Source organism: Berghia stephanieae, chromosome 8 (genome assembly GCF_034508935.2).
Source record: "Berghia stephanieae isolate SIO BIC M18660-M18661 chromosome 8, UCSD_Bste_1.3, whole genome shotgun sequence".
Lineage (NCBI taxonomy): Eukaryota > Metazoa > Mollusca > Gastropoda > Nudibranchia > Aeolidiidae > Berghia > Berghia stephanieae.
Genome location: NC_088367.1, coordinates 1,909,818 through 1,934,363, shown reverse-complemented (window position 1 = coordinate 1,934,363; position 24,546 = coordinate 1,909,818). Strand labels below are relative to the sequence as shown.

The following is a 24,546-nucleotide window of genomic DNA, read 5'->3' as shown; positions in this document are numbered from 1 at the left end:
AGAGAGAGAGAGAGAGAGAGAGAGAGAATTTTATTCATTACTGTACTGACCTAAGACCCCCCCCCCACACACACACACCGCATCTACATAAGTCCGTGCAAGGCAAACCGGACCTTAAACACTTGCATCAGGTGCCGATACGTTCTCTCTTACATGAACATTTGATGAGTTTTTGGGACACGTTTGACCATTCTGGAAATAAGCTCCACAGTGGTTCATGTCGATCGACACATTTCTTGCAGGGTACACTTCTATAAAAGATATAATGTTAGCAAAAGCTCGATTTCTTTCAAGAACTGTGACATCATGATTATCATCAGCAGTGACATCTTTTAAAGCTTGTTTTTTTAAAGTATCGTGCATGACAAATTTTATGGTATAGGGCGGTCGTGTGCTTCCTGAGCGACTAAATCTCCTCCGGCAATAAATGACAACATATCAGAATCTTTTATAGATAACGCTATTTCACGAATATTTTCTTCCATATCTGTTGTCATTACAGAATGGAGTACTCCCGATTCCATGTTGTTTTTTTTTAAGCACGTTTGTTTATTATAGTCAATCTCTAATTTTGAACGTTGTCTCATTATTCTCGTGGGTTGCTAAATATATTCATTCGGTGACTCCTCCAAGTCAAATGACGAAGTTTGGAATTCTTGTAGAGCAATTCTTTTAGATTTCTTTAATTCTAATCGCCTAATTTTGTTGGCATTAAATTTTACACGACAATACTTATGCCACTTAGTATCATTTTGTTTTAAACTTTCAATAATCTCATTTAGAGGGACATTATAAACGGTCTGTGTTATCTTGTTTGGCATATCAAACACTTGTCCCAGTCTCTGGGAGCAGTTCTTTTTGCTATTGTATGTGTATCTGAAATCATGCAAACGCATTCCTTTATTAGGCATATGCAATATTCTTTCATAACTCTCTCTCTCTCTCTCTCTCTCTCTCTCTCTCTCTCTCTCTCTCTCTCTCTCTCTCTCTCTTTCGTTCTTTCTGTTAAAGACACATCATCAGCAGGCAAAATGTGTGCAGTGCCGTACATAAGGACACAACAGTACAAATAGAACATTCTCCCATTGTCCCTTTGAGGTAAATAACGTAAAGTAAATAACTTGCCACAATACAGCATCATAGTGGTTGATGATGATGATAATGATGATAATTATAGCAATGTAAATGGTATGCTGACTCTTTACTGTCATCAAGTTTGACTGAAATAGGTTTTAACTCACATAAAATGATTATAGCAGTATTTTTGGAAAGAAAAGAAAACAGGAGGAGGGGAGAAGGAGCACTGTCCTTTGTCAACACCGGTCATCGGCATTTATTGAGCTGTGTTCTGCTGGTCTGTTTTGTCTACCCCTCTGCTCGTCTTCCCGTCTGCCCGTCCGTTTTAGAGCAATTGATTATACTTATTAAATCAGATGCAGAAAAAAATCTCATATTATTATAGAATATTGCTCGCTAGACGTCCTTTAAAACAAGTGAAATTGAATAATATTTACGATTAAATAATTTGTATGGTTCGTGAATCGAAAGTAAAGGGGAAGGAAAACATCCGCTTCGACGCTAAAAATAGTCACCAATGGGAATCCAAAGGATGACGTAAAACAACCTTTGGTCGGCTTGCCTCGAATGTTTACACAATAAAAATGATAGAAATTATTGTTGTCCATTTCAAAATTTTCTAATTTTAAAAACCTTGTATCTCAACTAATACTGATCTCTCAGAGTGGTTCTATATCATAAATTATAGGGTTTTTCATATTCTACAACATATGTAATTTTCACGCTTTCAACCTTGTTTGCACAATTCAAGGGTTTTTTGGACCTAATTCCCCCTACTAATATATGCTTTCGTTCGTTCGTTACACGCACGTACACGAATGGAAACGTATTTTGGTGTGAACATATCTACGGTAAGTCTCCAAATCGTGTTTCGAATCATTTTTCTAATTATTACAATCAAAAACCGACGCAATAGACCGGACAATCAAGGATCGGCAGCTTGTATGATTGACAATTATTCCAATTCTGAAACGTCAGAAACTAGGATAAAACCTTTCGAAAATGTTGGCTTTAGTCCCGGGGTTGTATCTTCAATCTTCAATGTCTTGTATTTGCAAATGACCCAACGGGCTCATCACTGCAAATGTCCAGTAACAGACCAATCAAAACAGGGAACAGTTACAGATTACTTTGACGAGCGAGTCTTTGAATAAGACAAAATCAACTTGTCCAACCACACGTCTCTTGTGTGATTTAGTGCCTAGGGTTAGTCAGGGATAATATAGTAAAAATGTTTGTTTAAAAGGTACGCCCAACGTTCACTTGAACTGTGTGAAATGGAAGTTTGATTCCTACGGTTTATATGGGGAGTAATTAATGCAATGGAAAGTGCATTGAGTATAACAAATTCATGGAAATGCGATATTTACTGGTCTTTTATTTCTACTTCAATAGGGATGAAGAGTGTGCTGTCAAAAATCTGGTTCCTATTTCTTTGGAAGTGTTAAATCGGATCCGGGGATTGAATACATACTTTGTGTGATTGACTTCTAGTGTCAGAGTGATTGTGTCTTGTTTTCTAGTCTGAATATATGCTGAACGCCAATAAAGATCATCCATCCATCCCTACTCCTAAGAATCTGCCTTTACACCCTACTACTAAAATAGTTATGCCACCTTATGATTCAATATGAAGATCACAGGGGGAAAACGATCAAAGTCACATTTTTCAGCTTTTGAGAAAATCAAAATTAAAGTTTGGAAACCCATTTGAAAACGACACATGATAATATGAATTGAACTGAATGTAAAATACTAAACTTATATATTTTGACCACAAGTCAGATGCATTTAAAAAACAAGCTCTTGGTTGATTTTAAAACAAAAATTATTGTGACATTAGAACAGTAGGGGTCTTTCGGACTTTGATAGATTTTCCCCTGTGGCCTTCATATGTAACCTATTCATTATTAGTCCTCCGAAGGACTGGTTTCCTAGACACTACCAAGGATTTAGGAACCAAAAGAGTAGAGAGTTTGACGTCACGACTTTTCTTTCCTATCATCTACTTAAACGAGAAAAACGAATTTCTATAATGCATGTATTCAATGCCGCATATAACCTATGAATGAATAAATGAATATTAAATAATATATGAAAGAATAGAATAAATTCTCTAACCGTGGCCATGAAGAGCTGTGAAAAACAGCAGGATTCCAAACGCTAAAGACATCTGCATCTTGGTAGCTTCTTTTTTATCTTGTCTCCGATAAAAGGATCTCTACAAACAGGAGAGTAGACGAAATCTTTCTGCCAGGGAATCGTTTGTATCAATGGAGACAAGTCCCTTCTACTTATACCATTCAGTCATGGCAGTAAGATGAATCCGTTTTATCCAACTCTTGAAAGAACAAGCATTAACAATTTTATCCAAAAATAGAGATCGATTAAAAATGACCTTTCTTGTCAAAAATTGTCAAACCTGGGACTTCCGAGAATATTTGAGTATTTCCAAGATAAATGTCATTTCAATCATCGATATATTATGAAAGACGAGATGTCTGGCCAAAATTTTAAATACGCGTTTTGTTCATGGTAAAACATGAAATGTCATACTTAATGTCTCCAAATGGCATTACAACCTTTAAAATTGTACATCATTGCATACATTGCAAAGCTCATCATCATCATCATCATCATCATCATCATCATCATCATCATCATCATCATCATCATCATCATCATCATCATCATCATCATCATCGTCATCATCATCGTCATCGTCGTCGTCGTCGTCGTCATCATCATCATCATCATCATCATAATCATCATCATCATCATCATCATCATCGTCGTTGTCGTCATCATCATCATCATCATCATCATCATAATCATCATCATCATCATCATCATCATCATCATTTATACAAATTATATCGTGAAGTTTGAACGATGCCTTTGAAAAGGGCACTAAAACTTTTACTGACGAAAACTTTTTGTCGAAGTGCCAATCAAAAAAAAAAAATAATGAAAAAAATAATCAAATATTGATGAACATTTAGTGGCTATTTCGTTAGATTATTTGTAGATTATTTGATAGTTAAAATTAAGCCAAACTGAATTCGTACCTACCAAACAGCGTTTTGAAATTTTAAATTAAAATTTTGCATTAAAAATGCCAAACTGGAAACTATGAGTCAAAAAGTTAGTGGGCGTAATATATTAATAAAGATGAGAAATAAAAACTAAAGAACAACGCCATATGAAAACAGAGAATAACAATATCACTGTGTCAGAGGGTCAAACCCGGGATTCGACTGATACAACACCAACCGTCTGGCTGAGAGATAGAGAGATAGAGATAGAGAGAGAGATTGAGAAAGGGGGATAGAAGTTATAGTGAGAGAGATAGTGATAGAGACAGTGATAGAAGAGAATGAAAAAGAGATTGAGAGTTGAGAGAGCGTGAGAGACAGTGCAAGAGAGAGTTAAATCGAGAGAGAGGGTGAGAGAAGGAGAGAGAGAGAGAGAGAGAGAGAGAGAGAGAGAGAACGTGCTCCACGTTGGAGATAACCAAGATTCAAAAGTGAAATAAATAAATTCGACAATAAATATTCACAAACCCGTTCAACACATTTAATCTCCCACTCACAAGAAAGGTCACACTTTAGATTGGATTATAACTGACCAAACTACTTCACTCAACAAAATAAATGTAACAGACAAATGTATCTCTGACCATTCTGACATCATTTTCGAGGTGGATCCAGTAAAATTCAAACCAGAAAAAAAAAGAACAATCGTATCAAGAGAATGAATAAACGATGAAATTTTCAACAAATAGCTAATAAAGATAACTCCAAAATGCATAGTCAACATAGACAAGATCAGTTCTTACAACACTGAACTGAGAAATCTTCATAACAATCTTGTCCCCATTAAGGCGCACATCGTCACAAATTGAAAATCTGCTCCATGGATGAACAGCGATATTAAAAAGGCAAAAACTGAGCGCCGTCGTTCCGAAAAAAAATGGCTAAAATCATTCTTGACAGTCCACAAAGACATTTATCAAAATCTAAGCAAAAACGTAAAAGATAAGATCAAAGAAGCAAAGTCTTCTTATTCCAACGCCTTGACCAACGACTGTCGCACTCCAAAGGCGTTAATTTCCATCCTCACCTCATTGTCTGGAAAGTCTACTACAAATTCCAAATCCACATATCCTACGTCGTTCCAGCGGGGGAGATTCCAGGAGTACTCGGAAATATCTTTCGGGAAAAGATAACTTAAATTAGAAAGAAACTAGATAGCAATTCATACGGAACACCCGATTTTAAGACATTTCAATACAATGTCTTGTTTTCTTTATTGACTCCTGTTACAGTGGATGATGTCATAGAAATAATCAAATCGTCACCTCCAAAGAAATGCTTGACCCAATACCAAGATCGTTACTCATTTCTCATAATATACAAGTAGATATCCTTTTACACTGTTTTACTTCAATAATAAACGAACCTCTGTCTACAGGAATTTTACCACATTCTTATTAGCATGCAACTGTGATCCCTTTGCTAAAAAAAAACATATCTATACCCTGAAGTGCTGTGACATGTTCTTCCCTTTTACAAGTTACCCTTCTGTCTAAAATAATTGAAAAAAATTGTTTCTAGGCCACTATATATCCTTTCTTTAAAAAATATAGCATTGTGGAGAACATTGTGCTTATTTGAGTCAATAAAAAAATTGATACGGTGCACAACTCTACTGAAAGATTTGAAAATTAAAAATGTATTTTTTTACAGATAGATAAACAGATAACTTGATTTCCTTTTATAATTTAAAGTCAGTTTGAATGTTCGTTGAGTCACACAGATATCATAAAATACGTACCGACGACACTAAACAGTCCCAAAATCAACCAATTTCGTCACTGTAAAAAGTTGTCAGTTTGCGTCATCTTTTATGACATCAAGTATTATTATTACTTCCGTTGTGTTGGTTTAGCGGTGATCAGTGTTGTTATATAGTAGTATGTTCTAATTGCATGTATGTTTATGTGTGTGTGCGTGTGTGTGTGTTTGTGTGTGTGTGTTGTGTGTGGTGTATACATGTGTGTGTGTTGGCATTTTTCAGCAAATCGTGGCATTCATGGTGATATTATTCACTTGATCACATGATGGTATTTCAGTCGCCATTTTGATTCTTTTTTTACTATTAGGATTAGCTCGAGATCGAAGGATTTTTTTTTCTATTAGGGTTAGTCATAAATCTTAGTAAAGGTGTTAGTATGTTTGTTTTTCCATAAGTTAAGTAAAGGGGAGACATTCCGAAAGCTCCTACATCCCCAGTATTCTTTAAATTTGTATTTTCACCGTTGATATTTTGTCGGGCATTTATTTATTCAACTTGTCATTATATAGAAGTATTTTACAAACTCTAGAACAAACCTTGATAGATTTGTGAAAGTTTAAAATTTCCTAATTTGACCATTGTTTTGATTTTAAGTATTGAAAGCGGTAGTGCAAAGCAGTCCGAGAGTTGTTTTTTCTATTAGGGTTAGCTCGAGAGGTTAGTCATAAGTCTTATTAAAGGTGCTAGGGTGTTTGTTTTTCCATAAGTTAAGTAAAGGGGAGACATTCCGAAAGCTCCTACATCCCCAGTATTCTTTAAATTTGTATTTTCACCGCTGATCTTTTGTCAGGCGTTTATTTATTCAATTTGTCATCATTTTTTCTCTTAGGGTTAGCTCGATATCGGAGTATATTTTTTTCTATTAGGGTTAGTCATAAGTAAAGTAAAGGGGAGACATTCCGAAAGCTCCTACATCCCCAGTATAATGTATTCACTTAATGTAAATGTTGCTGCTCGAAGCTCGAAGAAATAAATAATCATGTGAAATTGAATGTAAGCTTCAATTTAATTACAAAAACAGATCAAATGAACGTTTCGGGGTTCCCCTTTATCAACAAAACAGGATGAATGAAACACCAAAGATGGATGAGATAATGTGGTAGTGGCGTAGTTAAGATGAATAAACAAAACATTGGTTAGCATGAAATTAGTATGCTCCTTTGTAAGGACGCACGAATTAAAACAGAATGCTAGATATTTCTAAAAAGGTGCGCAATTAATTAAGTGAAAAAGAGGGGAGGCGGGGAGGAACTGTGTAATGTAGGTTAGAAAGTGAAATATAAAAACATGTAGAATGTTGTTGGAAGATAAATACAATGGAATTGAAAATCCTTTCTTAAATATAGTCTAGCCTAGTGGAGAACATTGTGCCATTTGAGTCAATAAAAAAAATTATACGGCGCACAACTCTACTGAAAGATTTGAAAATTAGAAATGTATTTTTACAGATAGATAAACAGATAATTTGACTTCCTTTTATAATTTAAAGTCAGTGGAGGTGCATAAAATCTGTTTCAAACGCCACCAAACATGATCACCAGAGTACTGTACTGTAAGGTAAGTTCTCGATCCCAGGATCGTCTTTCAACTCTGCTCACGTCTGCTCCTTCAGGTTTATTTTCGCAGTTGATTTTATTACCACAACCTGTTTTCATACACGGACAACTATATGTTGCTGTGTCACGGGTCAGAGGCTATAGCGGCTTACACTTCATGTTGGGCCACACATAAGAATCAACAGAGGATGTACCAACTTACACAGACAACGTTGTTTACCAATCTGCCCTCATTTAAATAATGGTGGGTATAATATCGAATTGAAATAGTTCATTCCCCGCGAAATTGCGGGCTTTTTACTAGTATATATATATATATATATATATATATATATATATATATATATATTATATATATATATAATCTTTACGAACCTTACCAATCTGCCTACATCTATTTACGGAAAGCGCCCTATTTAAAAATAATAATGACCTTCTTTGTGCTGCTATTGCTGGAAAAATCTCCATCTTAGCGTTGTTGACACCATGGATCACTCCATATTAATTGCACGTTTGTCACATACATTTGGAGTATCAGGTAACGCCATAGACTGGTTTAAGTTTTAATTGACAGGCGTATACAATCAGTCTTAATAGACCTTATAATAGGGAGTAACCCAAGGTTCTGTTTTATACCGAATCCTTTGTACTGTCTATACACAATCATTGGGGGGAATAATAAGAAAATGTGACTTGATTACCGTAACACACTCATGTATTCTATTCTAAATAATGTTCTCAAAAACTCCAGCGCATTCAAAATCAAGCGGCAAATTTAGTTTTTAAAAGAATCATGTCAAACCTTTGTATTGGACTTTACATTAATTTGTTCCTTGCTAGATTTTGGATTACGTATAAAATTATAATATGCTATAATCATCTTAATGAAACTTCTCCAGCCTATATATCAGATTTGATATCTGTTTACACTCCCTCACGCTCTTTAAGATCCAACTTCTGAATTGGATTGGGTGGAAAGGTGCTAAAGACCTTCAGCTTTAAACTTGGGCTTTTATTTAGCGCAATATCCACTAAACGTGCACAAAGCACATTACAAGAGGTCCCCGACCAACAGCAACGTGTAACATATAGAACGAGACTTGACGCCTGTTAGGCGAGATTACTTTTTTTCGGACCAAGACAACGGCCAGGTAATCATTTTACACCTAAGAAGAGTGAGAAAATGTGAGTAAAGAGCCTTTTCCAAGGACTCAACTATGCGCCGAGCGAGGCTCGAACACACAAGGAACTTCCAATCCGAAAGCGAGTTCATACCACAAGACCACATAGCCGCACACACACAAAGACCTTGCTCTCTATGTACGGCCTGCCAGATTCCTGGACCTTACTGTGTGTGTGTGACTTTGTCTTGTGGGGTATGTTAAAGACCAAGTTTAGATTCCACTACTTTCGGCAAACATCGATGACTTGAAAGATCGAATAACAGCCTTCAATCAACACAGTGGACATTGAGATACTGCGGGGTTTTTAGGATGAATTCTCACACCGGCTTGATGTCCAAATTGCCAGTTATGGCCATATTGAGCATTCATGGGAAAATAGAAAAACTTGGTTTTTATTACACAAGCTAGTATTATCTATTGTATTTCCTTTTTAAAATATCACGAGATAGTTTTGAGCTATTCTATTTGAAGGACCCCGTAAAAAGGTGTTATTACATTTTTCCCCCAAGACAACGCTGTTAACGGACAGGTACTAATTTCATACCTGAGTACAATGAGATGAAGTGAATAAAGAGTCTTTACCAAGAATCAACTATGCGTCACTCAAAGCGGGACTCTAACCATAGACCTACTGGTCCGAAGGCGAGTGTCATACCGCTAGACCCCACATATAGCCGCATAAAAGAAGTACACAAATATAAGAAATTTAAATACAAGAAGGAGAAGAAGAAGATGATGAAAATATGTTCTTATATGCATCATGTCCTGTCCGACAAGTTAAGTGAAGCGGTTTCCTTTGTAAGGACCCATTGCAAGGCGTTTTGACTACTTAAGTGGATATTTCTTATATACACGCTCACGTTTTTAATGAACAAAACGTTATAACTCAAACACAATGTAACAACATCACGCAACAATCATGAGAAATAACTTAAAGGAAACTTTCCAAAATCATTTCTAAAGTTTTATTTTCTCCTCTTTTTATTATTTCATTCGTAAAAAAAAAGAACAAATCAAAAATCTAAATATTATGTGCTTGCAAATAAAAGACAAAATGTTATATTTTATTTTGGAATCTATGCTAAAAATCGAATGAGTTAGCCTGAGTCTTGGAATTAAGTTAGAATTAAGTTGTCAATCCATTGTGACCGATCCCATCAAAATGGTTTCATGTCGAGGTAAACCAGTATCCCCTTACAACCGGTTTTCATGACTTTTCTGAAATAGCATGACTACTGAAAACAATATAATAAATTTTGAATTAAAGCTCAAAAACAACAAAGTACATGCTATACATAAAACATTTTTGTTCAGAAATACAAGCTTTACGAAACAGCATGAGATTTTTATAACATATGACAAAGATTTGTATTCAAAATAAACATGAAAAATAATATGGTTGATTGTGATACAGATCTGCCGTAAATCTGGGTTTGATTTTTTCTTTTTACTAATTTACTTATTTTTTCATTGCTTTTTGTTGTTGACTGAAAGAGGGTTTTGAGCTCAAAGCGTTCGTTATTTGGAATTATGGTCTTTTTTTGAAACTGTTAATTTTCATGTTTATTACTTAATAATGTTGATTGGTTCGTAACAAATGTGACAATTTTGTTATAGTTGTTCAGGAGAGGTTTATCAAGCCCGACATTACACCGTTATGAGGGCACAGGTCACGATTTTACTCTTCAATTCTAAAATTGAATTTTGTTTCAATCATTAAATCAGTTACAAAGGTAAAGAAGTGGAAAAAGAAACTGTCTCTAGAACAGCCGGGAAGTTCACCGAGTGCATCATTGACACAATTTTTGAGCTCCTGATAGTAGTTAGGTTCCTTTCTCCTTCCGACGTCATGGCATCCGAACATTCTCTCTTGGAAATCGCCTTGATAACAGCTGGTGTCCCTGAAGTTCTCTCTTTCGGAACACATCTTAGCAAGCACTGTTTCCACAAATGTGACTTGGGATACAATCTCTTTGTCATCACATTTATCATCCAGGCACTGTGTTTGGTAAGAGCACCAACTGTCCAGGTGGTCATACGTTTCTCCAATACGGAATTGTCCCAGGATAGGCAGCATCTCTTCTGCCATCCCGTGCTTATCCCCGGCGCATAACATAACATCCTCACAGTCATTGTCCGAGGTCTCATTCCCCAAACCTGTAGAAGATTTTTTTAAAGGTAAAAGTAGTGGTAGTACTTCAGAGCCATTAAGCCCTGGAGTCGGAGATAATGTCACTTTCTATAGTGTAAAATCGACAATAACAATTGCTTGGTATCCTTTCGATAGAACGCTAGTCTATCGCAATGTGCTTTTTCGCCATATCTAACAGATCCAGCTACCCAATCGTTGCTAGGTGAACAGGAGAATCAGAAAGACATCTCGACTGCACCCGGGATCGGTCTAGATCCCAACACGTTTTATCCGAGTGCTCTACCAACTGAGCTATAGGTACCCTCATAGGAGATCAAAGTGAAATATACTTTGTTAATGACCATTTATAATAGGGGGCGACAATCTGGACAATAAAGAGGCGTGTCTGAAACATGGCCAGACATATCAGACAGAAAAATACATACAAGAAAAAAAGCACCTCAACAGAAAGAAAAATACATGAAAAATTATCCAACCCTCCCCCCCCCCCCTCCCAGTCTGTCTCGACTAGGGTTCGAACCAAAACCTCTTGCTTACTGGTATTCAGGAGGTCTGCTGTTCGATCCCAAGTCGGGGCACGCTGTTTTTATGTCATAGTTCTTTTAATGGTATTTTCATTTCTGCTTTGACCCTCACTGTTTCATACACACCAACGTTTCTTATTTGCAGGTCTGATAAGCCAATTTATGAAGAACCCATTTATTGTAATGGAATTATAAAAAAATAAAAATATAACAAAACATTATCCATTATAACAACGTTAAACTAGGCCCATAATTGGGTTCGAATATCAGACCTGCATATATATACACCTCGATATACGCCTTTGTGAGATCATTATCTTACACCCATGCAGGGAATCTCTGGTTCCGGCGTTGTGTCCCTGGACAAGAAGACCATTTACATTTATTATTGCACTCGACTCAGGTGAGAATATATATCTGGTGTAGACAACGATTCATTTTGTACTAGTGATATTTTTAAGTTGTGATTATCGATCGGCGGATCAAACCTCTGAAGTCCCAATTTTCACGATCGGCGGATCAAACCTCTGAAGTCCCAATTTTTACCTTCGGTGGATCAAACCTCTGGTCCCAATTTTCACGGTCGGTGGATCAAACCTCTGGTCCTAATTTTCACGGTCGGTGGATCAAGACTGCTGAAGTCTACATACGACCTTTGCACGCCATGTTTTATTTAATTGATGTCATCTGTCATCAGAGGTCTGATCCTCCCAAAATTAAATTAAACATGGTGCGCACAAGGAGCTTTCGGAAGACTTCCTGAAATTGGAGCCACCCGTATTAGAAAATACAATTGAATGTTATGATCGGAATTTAAAAGGTACAGTTAAGGATGCTTTGAAAAGAAAGTGGATAGATGGATAGAAGAAGGTATTCTGATGCCATGGAATAAAAAAGTTAAATCGGGAGTGATTCCTTTCATGACTGTTGTCCAACCGACGTAGAACAAGGTCAGGCCAGCCTTGGATTTCAGGGAGCTGAATAAGCATGTCAAATGTCACACGGGTGATTACGGATGATATATGTAGCGAGACGTTGCGAGAGTGGAGACAGAGCAGAGCTGAGACGATCTTAGACCTCAAGTCAGCATATCTCCAGATAAGAGCTGCGGAAGATCATTGGGACTACCAGTTGGTAAACTACAAGGGTACAACTTACTGCCTCACACGGTTGGGGTTCGCCTTGAGTTCCGCAACACGGATGTCAAAAATTCTAAAGACAATATTGGGGAAAACTGGTGAAGTGAAACGTGCACAATATCATATGTTGATGACATTCTTTTAGACGAAAGCAGCATGTCTGCAAATGTGTTGATTACTCACTTGAAAGAATGGGAGCTAGGAACCAAACCGCCAGAGTCATTGACAGGTAGCGCTGCACTAGGATTGCGCATATCGAAAAGCGGAGATGGGAGGTTAATGTTTTCACGGGGTAACGAAGTGTCGGAGAGTGTACCTGATAGTATTGACAAAAGAGAACTGTTTTCAATATGTGGAAAACTAATCGGGCATTATCCGATTGCTGGGTGGCTTCGTGTCGCATGCAGCTATATCAAGAGAGTGGCTGGGGGAATGAAATGGAGCAATGGAGTCAACAAAAGAGCAATCAAGATGCAGCAGGATGTGTTGCAAAGAGTGAAAAATGATGATTCCGTGAGATGAATATGGGGAGTTTTGAGATCAAAAACTGGAATTGTATGGTGTCATGCAAGTTATATTGCCTTGGGTGGTTTATTAGAAATTGGAGATAAAGTGGTAGAGGACGCAGCGTGGTTGCGAAAACAGACGATTTCAAGCACATCAATGGAGCTAAATTGGAGGCATTAATGAAGGGGTCAATCTGGCACGGAAGTGGGGAGTGACATGTGTCACAATAATGACAGACTCAGCAACTGTGAAAAGATGGATGCAGACTGTGTTGACGGGTGAGAAAAGGGTGAAGACGAAGGGAGCGGCTGGGTTACTCGTAAAAAGACGTTTAGGGATTTTAAAGAGTTTAATAGATGAATTTGACCTTCATGTGTGTATACAGCTTGTGCTGTCGATGAGGAATAAGGCGGATGAATTAACGAGAGTGAAGAAAGAGTGGATTGAGTTAGGAAAGAATGAAGACGGAGAAGGACAATTTGGATGTGCCTCTGTTGCTCCTGACCTGAAGGCGCTGCGTGAGGTTCATCACATGGGTATTGACCGAACGTTGTTCCTTGCTAGAAAGGTCTTTCCAGAAGTACGAAGGGCTGATGGTTGTAAAGTAAGAAGAGCATGTGAAGTGAACGATGTCAATCAATTAATTCTGCCCTTGGCGTTCACGAGAGAGGAAACATCAGCGTTAATGATGATTGGGAAATGTTGGCAATTGATGTGGCTCATTACCACCAAATTCCGTACTTGTCCATCGATGAGTGGCTGTGAAAGAAATTCTAATGGACTGTATTTCGATCAGATTGTATGCGCCAGTTACTCCAAAGGTGGAGAGTGAAGGCAACATTCAGGGCTGCCTACCGAGCAGGTGGCAGTGGAAATGTTAGAAAGACATCTTCGAGCAATTCAGACGTTGGCAGAAAGGGCAAATATTTCACCCAGGGAGGCTGTTTATTGGTATAATTCTACACCCAGGAACGCCATTTGGGAGACTGTGCCGTCTCGTGCGATCTATAAGTACGAGTGGAGAGATAATCAGACCGCCGAGAATGAAGCTCCCAGTAATGACAGTGAAAGAATTAGTGGAAGGTTCAAGGTTGGTGAGAGAGTTTGGGTGAAACCGCCTCATGGCAGATGTACATTAAAATGGGAAAAAGGTATTGTGACTGCGGTGAATTCGATTAACAATGTTGATGTTGATGGTATACCACGACACGTGTTGGATATACGGAGTGTCGTTGAAGCATAAAGAAAAGACAATGTGGAGAACACCACAGGCCACAATGGGCGTTTGACATTCGGAGATTGGATGCAAGTGACGGTGAGTAAAGATAAGGTGAAATTCAGAGATTCGAGGAAGAAGGCGTTTAGGAATGTGTAGAGAGTATAGGTTTCGGACGACCTGGAGTCGATGAAGAAGTGAATCCACGTAGAGCAGAGCCAGAAGATAAAATTGGAAAGTTGGCGAATCAAGACGGGTTGGGACAACGACGCGCAGGCCATCGGTTTGGCTTGGGTACTATGATTGCTCATCGGATGATGAAATGGACGATTTGTAATAGTAATGGACTTAGACAATGAAAATGTGATATTTCCATCTGGGGAGCGTGTGATTTGTTAATTGAAGAACACGCAATTGTGGGACTCGGTGATAAAGGGTGTGAAAACGATAATTGAACAGAAGAGAGAAACAAGAGGTTGTCAAGAGGAAAAGCCGACAGAGAAGATGAATTTTGATTGTTATTTCGCGTAGATTAAACCAGTTATAATTCGATTTGTAACCTATTCATTATTAGTTCTCCAACAAGTGGTTTTATAGACATTACCAAAGATTTAGGAACCAAAAGATTAGAGACTTAGACGTCATGACTTTTCCATCATCTACGTATACGAGCAAATGCATTTATTCAGAGCCGCATATAGCCTATAAATGAATAAATGAATATTAAATATATAAAAGAATAGAATAAATTCTCTCACCTTGGCCAGGGAGAGCTGTGAAAACCAGCAGGATTCCAAACGCTAAAGACATCTGCATCTTGGTAGCTTCTTTTTCTTTCTTGTCTCCGATAAAAGGATCTCTACAAACAGGAGAGTAGACGAAATCTTTCTGCCAGGGGATCGTTTGCATCAAATCAATAGAGACAAGTCCCTTCTACTTATACCATTAAGTCATGACGATATGATGACTCAAGCTGTATCCAACTCTTGAAAGATCAAGCATTATAAATTTTTGGTTAGAAAACGGGTCCTTCAAAAAGCAATCGATTAAAATGACCCTCATCTTGGCAAAATCTCTCAAACCTGGGTCTCCACGAAGTCCCAGGTTTGGGAGTATTTACCAAGACAAAGGTCAATTTAATCTATCGATAGATGAAAGACGCGTTTTCTGGCCAAAATTGTAAATACGTGTTTTGTCCATAGGAGGGAAAAAAACGATCAAAGATGAAATGTCAAACTTAATGTCTCCAGATGGTATTATAATATTTCAAATTGAACATCATAGAATATAAGGCACGTAGTGTTCACCATTGGATGAACAGTAACATTTAAGTTGACAATCATAATTAAAACTTTCGTCATTTTCAGCAGAACAATCTACCCCTGCAGCCCCACAAGCGACCCCAATACCACCATTACAAGCACCACCTCTTTACTCTCATTCTCATCATCATCATCATCATCATCATCATCATCATCATCATCATCATCATCATCATCATCATCATCATCATCATCATCAGTATCATCATCATCATCATCATCACCATCATACTCATCATCATCGTCATCATCATCATCATCATCATCAGCATCATCATCATCATCATCATCATCATCATCATCATCATTATCATCATCATCGTCGTCATTTACACAAATTTTATCGTGAATTTTGAACAATGCTTAAAACTTTAACTGACGAAAATGTCTTGTCCAAGTGCCAAGCAAAAAATAAAATGGTAATAGACGAAGAAGAAATAACCAGAAATAAATAAATAAATAAACAAACAACAATAATAATATGTTTCGAGGTCGTACTAGCCGACAAGCCGTGCTAAATATGCTTCTACACTGTCCCTGGATTTTAAACTGGTGCATTCATGTCTTGTTTTTTTTTGGCCGGGGGGGGGGTGGGAGGGGGGGGTTGGGGGTTATCCACCGAAGAAGGGTGTATAGCCCTTAGGTTAAATTAATTTGTTTTATTGGAGAAAACCAATAACAGTTTTCTATTCGAGCAAAAAAAAAGTCAAAAGTTCACATTTCTGATTGTTTTGACTTTGAATTAATGGAGATTATAAAAATTACCTCTCCATGTACTCCAGGTCATTGGTCACATGGCAAAATATGATTAAAGTGACCACATAGTGAAATGTTCACCGTTTTTGAAATATCTAACATAACGATTGGTCAGTTTGTTCAGCTTGACACACCGGTATGTTTACAACGTTCATAAACAAAGCAGCGTGTTTACATTTATGAAGAAATGTCCAATCGTTGGATAACAAAAATATCATTTGATAGATGACCCGTTTGTGTTGGGGTTTTTTGGACAATAACATGACTATAGATAGAACAAAGTTGACGTCACTCTGGTCTCTAGTATTGTTTTTAGCCAGCCATTTTATGGGTAGTTCTCACTAAACAGATCTCCAGGTCTAGATGGTGTTAGATCAGAAGAACTAAAATGTCTTGACGACGAAGGCATTCAAATACTAGCTGATATGTATAATAAGATATTTAAGACAAAACAAGTTCTCAAACATGGAAGTGGAAAACTCATTCTGCTAAACAAATCAAATAAAAAAGAAAGGCCCTTTAGAAAATATGCGACCGATCGTTTTATTATCCACACTAAGAAACGTTTTATGCACAATCACGCTCAACAGAATTAGAGAAAAGGTAGATGAATATCTTTCACCTTCACAAAGTGGGTTTAGAAGAGATAGAAGCACTGCAAACATAGTATGGGCCCATCAATGGATGAAAAACAGAACGGAGAAATATATGGAAGAATTTACCATATATGGAGTCGATATGAGTTCAGCTTTGGACACGATATGTAGAACCAAGCTGTTATCAATCCTTGACTAATTCTTGGACAAAGATCACGTGAAGCTCATAAGATACCTATTATCAAATAGTACATTACAATTTGAATACGGCAAAGAATTAACAACAATATCAACCTCAGTCGGATCCCCTCAAGGAGACAGCTTGAGTCTAATTCTATTCACGATATACCTCGAATCGGCCATGAAAGATATAAGACCAAAATTACCACCAATAAAGAAAATCACTAGTGAATTGATATATGCAGATGATACAGACCTAATCTTTGAATCAGAACATTTGGCGAAAATATACTTGCCAATAATATCAACTACCCTAGAAGCAGGGAATCTGAAAGTGAATCAATCCAAAACAGAAAATACAAAAATCAACAGAAATTTAAATGAATGGAAAAGTGTACATAAACTAGGCAATTTGATCAACAAAAATGAAAATATCAGAAAACGAAAGAAGCTGGCCACCAAAGCATTCAACCAACTCCAAAATTTATGGAATAGAAATAACATAATCAGTGAGAATAAACAAATACAGATTTACGAGGCATTGATTATTCCGATATTAACATATAATTGTGGAACCTGGGGCCTCACAAAAAAAGAACTTAGAAAGTCTCGATTCATACCACCGCAAACAATTACATCGCGTAATCGGAATATATTGGCCAGAGACAATTACAAATACTGATCTCTATGAAAGAACCAAGGTCCAACGCCTGAGTACAATAACAAAAGAACAGCGATGGAGGTTATTTGGTCACATCTTACGTCGAGAAGATAACATCCCAGCCCAAACTGCAATGACAGAATATTTCCTTTATGGCAACAAATGTGTAGGGAGACCACCAACATTAATAGTAACTACCCTGAACCAGGAATCTCTACATATCAGAAATTTCTAAAAACTAAGAAATACTGCAGTGCTCTCCGTACTAAAGTCACAACAAAATCTTGACAGCCTGAAAACTCTGGCCCAGGACCGTGATCAATGGAAACAGTTAACAACATGGATGGAGAGAGCAGCTATACTTATGGACCATGACTGAATCACACAATTCTCAGCAAGCGTCATTCGGTCTGCGAAGCTTACTACTACTACTACTACTACTACTACTACTACTACTACTACTACTACTACTACTACTACTAAATACTACTACTACTACTACTACTACTACTACTACTACTACTACTACTACTACTACTACTACTCTCACTAAACTGTAATAATGAGAATATAAACTTCAAGGTTACACATAGTTTTGTGTGTTTGTACTTTATTTCCGGTTGGCGAATGTTGTGAGTTGTGCTCAACGGAAAGCATCAACAGGTCTCTCCCATTCCCGAAATGTGAGTGACATCCATATCATGGCGGTTTGAGACGGCGGGTTGCCGAAAATGGTTTTTGGGTAAAAACTTGATCTGTGATATAGCGCAATATCCACTAAATGTGCTCAAAGCGCTTTACAAGGGTCCCTGACCGACAGAAACACGTAATCTCTCTCTCTATCTATCTCTCTCCCTCTCCATCTCTCTCTTACTCTCCTCTCTATCTATCTCACCCTTTTTCTCTCTTTCTCTCCTCTCTCTCTCTCTCTCTCTCTCTCTCTCTCTCCCTCTCCCCTCTGTCTCTCTCCCTCTCCATCTCTCTCTTACTCTCCTCTCTATCTATCCCACCCTTTTTCTCTCTTTCTCTCCTCTCTCTCTCTCTCTCTCCCTCTATCTCTCCCTCTCCCCTCTGTCTCTTTCCTCCTCTCTCCCCCTCTCTCTCACTCTCCCTCCCTCTAGCTCTCTCCTTCTCTCCTTCACTATCCCTCTCACTATCTCTCTCCCTCTCCCTGCCCCCCTCTCTGTCTCCTCTCTATCTTTCTCCTTCTCTCTCATTCTCTCTCCCTCTCTCCCATCTTTCTCTATCTCTATCTCTCTCTCTCGATCTCTCTATCTCTCTCATCCTCTCCTTCTCTCTCTCTCTTTCTATCCTCTCTCTCATTCTCTATCATCTATCTCTCTTCCTCTCTCTCTCTCTCCTTTTCTGTCCTTCTCCCTATCATTCTCTCTCTCTCTCCCTCTCTCTCTCTCTCTCTCTTTCTCTCTCTCTCTCTCTCAGCCTGGCGATGATTGCCATATTAGTTGTATACCGAGTTTTTGCTCTCTGACACATTAATATTTCGATTTTCTGTTTTCATCTAACCGAATTCTCTAGTTCCCATTATTGTTATTTCTCATCATTATGGCAATTTCATCTGAGCGCCTGTACCATGTGTATCTATAATAATTGCTGCAGTAGACACAAATAATAAGCTTGCCATTTTACCCATCATGCAATGCACCATCACGTGACGAGTGTCACAATCAACGTCATTAAAGTTTCCCGTTGAAGGTCATTGGGCCTAACTCAATCAAAAACAACTTGAGGTAGATACTTGAATTTTACTTCAGCTTTTTAAAAAAAATATATATTGCGCAATATCCGCTAAAGGGACTCATACTCATAGCGCTTTACAAGGGGTCCCAAGCCAACAGCAACTACTTAACATGTAAGACGAGACATGACGCCTGTTATGCGATAATACAATTTTTTTTCGGACAGAGACAATGCTGTGAGTAAAGAGTCGTTCGCAAGGACTCAACAATGCGTAGCTCGTGACTCGAACCCAGGACTTCTCGATCCAAAGGCAAGTGTCATACCACTGGACCATGATATAGCCGACATCATTTAATGTGTTAATAGGGAATTAGATCAGCGGAAGAGTAGCGTCTCTTGATTGGACGTCACCCATAGTCTGTGACGTCACCGGCGGAAAGGTTATTAGAGAGTTATTAGAGTGTGAACGTCATGTTGGTTGTGCGCATGCATCTCTCGTCCTCGCTTCCGCTTCCACCCATTCTTGGGTGCTATAATTGTAATTCTAGTTCTAGAACTTTTTATTTTCATGTCCCATTTTTCCCTTTTCAGTGGCGCTGAGCTGACCTAAATGTGTTGCTGGCGCCGACAAACCTTTAAAAACAGTTTTTAAAGAGCACGTCACATTTATGTGTGACAGTTAAAGCGATATTTAAAAGTTGTGTCTGCCACAGCAGGACTTCTGCCTGAGCCATTTATTATACAGACACACTCCGTTGCTGACGTACGGCGGTGTTGATGATGATGGGATGATGATGATGATGATGATGATGATGATGATGATGGGATGATGATGATGATGATGATGATGATGATGATGATGATGATGATGATGATGATGATGGGATGATGATGATGATGATGATGATGATGATGATGATGATGATTGATGCTTGATGCATGTTATGTATAAAATTGCAAACAAAGCAAACATTGTTGACCTATAATTTGATGACAGGTGCATGATAATATGATATCCTTTTTAAAACAAGGAGAGAGAAAACGAAACAACCCAAAAAAAACAATAACTAAACACACACACACACACACACACACACACACACCTGCAAAAACATGTAGCTTTAGTTATACTTGACAAGTTGGATAACCACATGTTTTATATCCATGTCAACGAGAGGAAAAAAAAGGGGGGGGGGGTTGAGGGGGGAGTGGGGGGTTGAGGGGGAGGTGGGTTGAGGGGGGAGGGGGGTTGAGTAGGGGGGTTGAGCGGGGGGGGGGTTGAGGGGGGGCAGGGGGGGAGGCCCATATTGCAGTCACTGACAGAAATGGTTTACTTGAATTATTTATATTGAGCTTTGAGCTTGTATGTTGCACAATATCCACTAAACGTGCTCATGGCGCTTTGCAATAGATCACTGGCCAACATTTAATATGTAAGACGGTACATGATCCCTGTTAGGCGATATTACAATTTTTTCGGACAGAGTCAACGTTGTTAACGACTAGGTACTCATTTTACACCTGAGTACGGTGAGAGAATGTGAGTAAAGAGCCTTTTTCAAGGAAGGACTCAACTATGCGCCGAGCGAGGCTCGAAACCAGGACCTTCCATCCGAATTCCAAATAGCCGCAAGATAGTAGAATACCCCCCCCCCCCTCTTTATCTTGTCATAAAGACTGAGACGAGAATTCAAACCAATTCAATTTAGACTTCATACCAAGGGTGACACATAACACATGATATTCGACCGATATTTATTTTATTAAATCATTGTTATATGCCCTGGAAACCCCCCCCCCTCCACCACCCCCACCCTACCTCCCCAATCTGCCAATATTTGTTTAATCAGTGCACTGGAACAGACTGCATGTATCCTTATACTATCAAGTGTCAAACAGTGTATTACTCTGGGTACATCTGTGTTGAAAGACAATATCACCAGCCGGCAGCTTGTATCAGATAAGTTACTTGCTGTTCTGCAAAAATCCGATATGTATTCAAAAATTCGGTCAGAATACTCGACCGATATTTGAAGGACGAGTTCATTGGCCAAATTTTTAATATGGGTATTTCCAGAGTACGGCAGTGTTGCTGTTACATCTCATTAACTCATTCAACCCTGACACCGACTATATCCGTAGTTTACCCGAGATTCTTTTACTCCATGCCTATTTATTACATTTTCTGCGGCTATGTGTTCTTTTGGTATGACACTCGCTTTCGGATCGGAAGGTCCTGGGTTCGAGCCTCGCTTGGCGCCTAGTTGAGTCCTTGGAGAAGGCTCTTTACTCACATTCTCTCACCGTACTCATGTGTAAAACGAGTACCTGGACGTTAACAGCGTTGTCTCTGTCCCAAAAATTTGTAATATCGCCTGACATGCGTCATGTCTCGTCCTACATGTTATGTATTGCTGTTGGTCAGGGACCCCTTGTAAAGCGCTTTGAGCATGTTTAGTGGATATTGCGCTATATAAAGGCTCAAGTTTTTTTTTTTGTTTTTTTTTTTTTTTTATGAGTCACATTATAGGCGTAGTATCAAAGCTAATGTTTTTAGTTTTTACATGTTAATGGTAGTTGAATAAAACTATCTATGTACATGCTCATTTTAATACATCTTTTCCAATTTTAAAAGTATCAAAAATCTCTAGGATTGAGTGAGTTAATCTGTTAACTGTCTTGGGCACTCTGGAAAACATTATATAAAAATTTGGCCAGAGAAATGGCCCTTCAAATATCGATCTTTGCGAAGTCCCAAGTTTGATGAGAGTTTTTTGCCAACATGTGGGTCATTTAAATCAATTGCTATTTGAAAGACGAGTTTTCTGGACAAGTGAATAAAAAAGTATTTTTCTCAGAAAAAAAAGTAGTCCTTCAGAGTCATCCTACCCATGGCGCCGGAGTTTATCCCGGTTTCTATAGCGTGAAACGGACAGTAGCAATTGCTTGCTATCCTTTGGATAGGACGCTAGTCTACCGCAAATTACTTTCCGCCAGATCTAACAGACCCAGCTACCAAATCTACCCATCTGGTTGGATGGGGGGGGGGTGTCAAAAATATATCGACTACACCCGGGATCGATCTCGGTTCCTTTGATTGTGAAGCGAGTGCTCTACCAACTGAGCTATCGTACATCCGGTCAGAAGTACGACCATTAAACTACAGATAGCAATAGGCAGAATCTCTGTCATGTACTGGTAGCACGTCTGACCAAACACAATCTCAAACGAGGATCTGAGAGCGAGAGCTGAAGTGGAGTCTCTGGAGAGTCTCATTAAAACGAGAAGATGGCAATGGTTGGGGCATGTCTGTCGCAGACCTGATGAATCACTGATAAGGAAGGAAGGAAGGGATGAATACCCCAAAGAACGAGAAAGAGAAGCCACTCCGAGAAGACTTGGAGACGCACGTATAGAGGGACCTAAGCAGAGAGGTCTGTCCATCGAGATGGCCCCAAGACAGGACCAGGTGGAGATCCCTTGCATCACCTCAAGTGCCAGCAGACCCTGTGAGGATTGAGTGAGTGAGTGGTATCACTAGACACATAAAGAGTAATGTCCCGTCTTTTGTGGAAAAAAGAAGATAATTTCTAAGCTTTGAACTATAAAAAGTGCAGTAATTTAACATTTAGAATTTTACTTTTCTTTCAAAAAATTATTTATCTAACATGATCTTATTTGTCAATATATTTAGAACTCTTGAAATCATTTACAAATCTTAATATTTTCTGACATTGTCTTCTTACATTAAACTATTCCACAACATAAACAGAGGCAACGTCTGCCTGATCTCATGTGAGAGCATAATATAAACAGTGTCTGCCTCTTCTCACTCTTTAGAGAACGTAGAACTGATGTCTACGTTCGCTAAGGCAATACGATCGGTCATTTGACGTTGGGAATCGCTATCTGGCCGCCCTATTTTTGTCAACTTCATTTGCGCGCACCTACAAACATTATTACCAGACCGATTTTGATCGTTGATGGCTTAAAAGATTTGTCTCGATCTTTGTTAATTCCCAAAATACAGAAGTATATAGGTAAAATATATGGATGCCTGTTTGTTTACACTAGAAATATCTAGCTAGCTAACGCACCGACACAAACTTGTCTATTTAGCGTTTTGTTGGGTTTTTTTTAAAAAATCTCAAATTGAGCTTTTATATAGAGCAATATCCTCTAAACGTGCTCAAGGCGCTTTACAAGGGGTCCCTGACCAACAGCAACACTTAACATGTAAGACGGGACATGACGCATGTTAGGCGATAATACAATTTTTTTCAGACAGAGACAACGCTGTTAACGGAAAATGTACTCATTTTTCACCTGGGTACGATGAGAGGATGTGGGTAAAGAACCTTTTCCAAGGACTCAACTATGCACCGAGCGAGGCTCGAACCTTGGACCTTCAGATCCGAAAGGGAGTGTCATACCACATGACCACATAGCCGTTCTTTTTCATTGTTGCGATCGCTATAACCCGGAAGATTAACGACGGTCAGGGAATAGTTTTTTGTGTTTTTATCTGGACAAAATGATTAAATGTCAAAATTAATATTAAAATACACACAACAAATTCTTATCAATTGTTCGTTTGTTGTTCTGCCAAATTTACTGAAACCTCACTCGCGGTCTCGTTTAATCACCAATTAAAATACAATGAACAAGATTACTTGCGTAATGAGTTTAGTCATAAACAATTTGATAACATCAGACATTCATTACATGCTTGAAAGTGGGAATGTGCTAATTCGGGAACATTTTCTAACAGGGACGTTTAACAATCGTTCAATTAATATATTGAGATTGACGAAACTTTTGGTTTTGTTTGTTAGTTCAGATGAGAACTTATCAGAGAGGAGAGAGAGAGAGAGAGAAAGAAAGAGTATTGGAGAAAGAAAGGAACAAAAAGAGAGAGAGAGAAAGAGAGTTAGAGAGTGAGAGAGAGAGAGCTAGAAAGAGAGATGGATACACAGAGTGAGAGGGACAGAGAGAGTGAGAGAGAGAGAGAGATTTCGGGTGCGAGAAATCTTTGTTGTCTTTTTGTTCATTTATTACAATGTATGTAATTCTTATTTACCTAATTAAGAATAACAATGATATAATAATAATAATAATATA

General features: G+C 38.3%; 2 protein-coding genes across 2 annotated transcripts in view; both read right to left on the bottom strand.

Annotated features, from left to right (window-relative positions):
• LOC144977760 (uncharacterized) overlaps nt 1-3,336 on the bottom strand; it is a 9,775-nt gene extending 6,439 nt beyond the window's left edge. The window contains exon 1 of the mRNA XM_078923150.1: nt 3,199-3,336. Coding sequence (XP_078779276.1) covers nt 3,199-3,207 — 9 coding nt within the window. The 5' untranslated portion in view covers nt 3,208-3,336. The remainder of the gene's footprint in view (nt 1-3,198) is intronic.
• A 6,316-nt stretch (nt 3,337-9,652) lies between these two features.
• LOC144977939 (uncharacterized) lies at nt 9,653-22,701 on the bottom strand. The gene is made up of 3 exons (XM_078923350.1): nt 22,543-22,701; nt 14,971-15,145; nt 9,653-10,831 (listed from the first exon to the last, which is right to left on the bottom strand). The coding sequence occupies exons 1-3, from the start codon at nt 22,699-22,701 to the stop codon at nt 10,353-10,355; spliced, it is 813 nt and encodes a 270-aa protein (XP_078779476.1). The 3' UTR covers nt 9,653-10,352.
• Nucleotides 22,702-24,546: the final 1,845 nt, after the last annotated feature.

What these genes read in the sequence shown, in the direction of transcription:
- LOC144977939 (XM_078923350.1), bottom strand. Translation starts at nt 22,701, where the DNA reads ATGAGACTCTCCAGAGACTCCACTTCAGCTCTCGCTCTCAGATCCTCG. An exon ending in GATGTACGATAGCTCAGTTG is followed by an intron (nt 15,146 to 22,542) that starts GTAGAGCACTCG and finishes TGGTATAAGTAG; the next exon opens with AAGGGACTTGTCTCTATTGA. An exon ending in CACAGCTCTCCCTGGCCAAG is followed by an intron (nt 10,832 to 14,970) that starts GTGAGAGAATTT and finishes AATCTTCTACAG; the next exon opens with GTTTGGGGAATGAGACCTCG.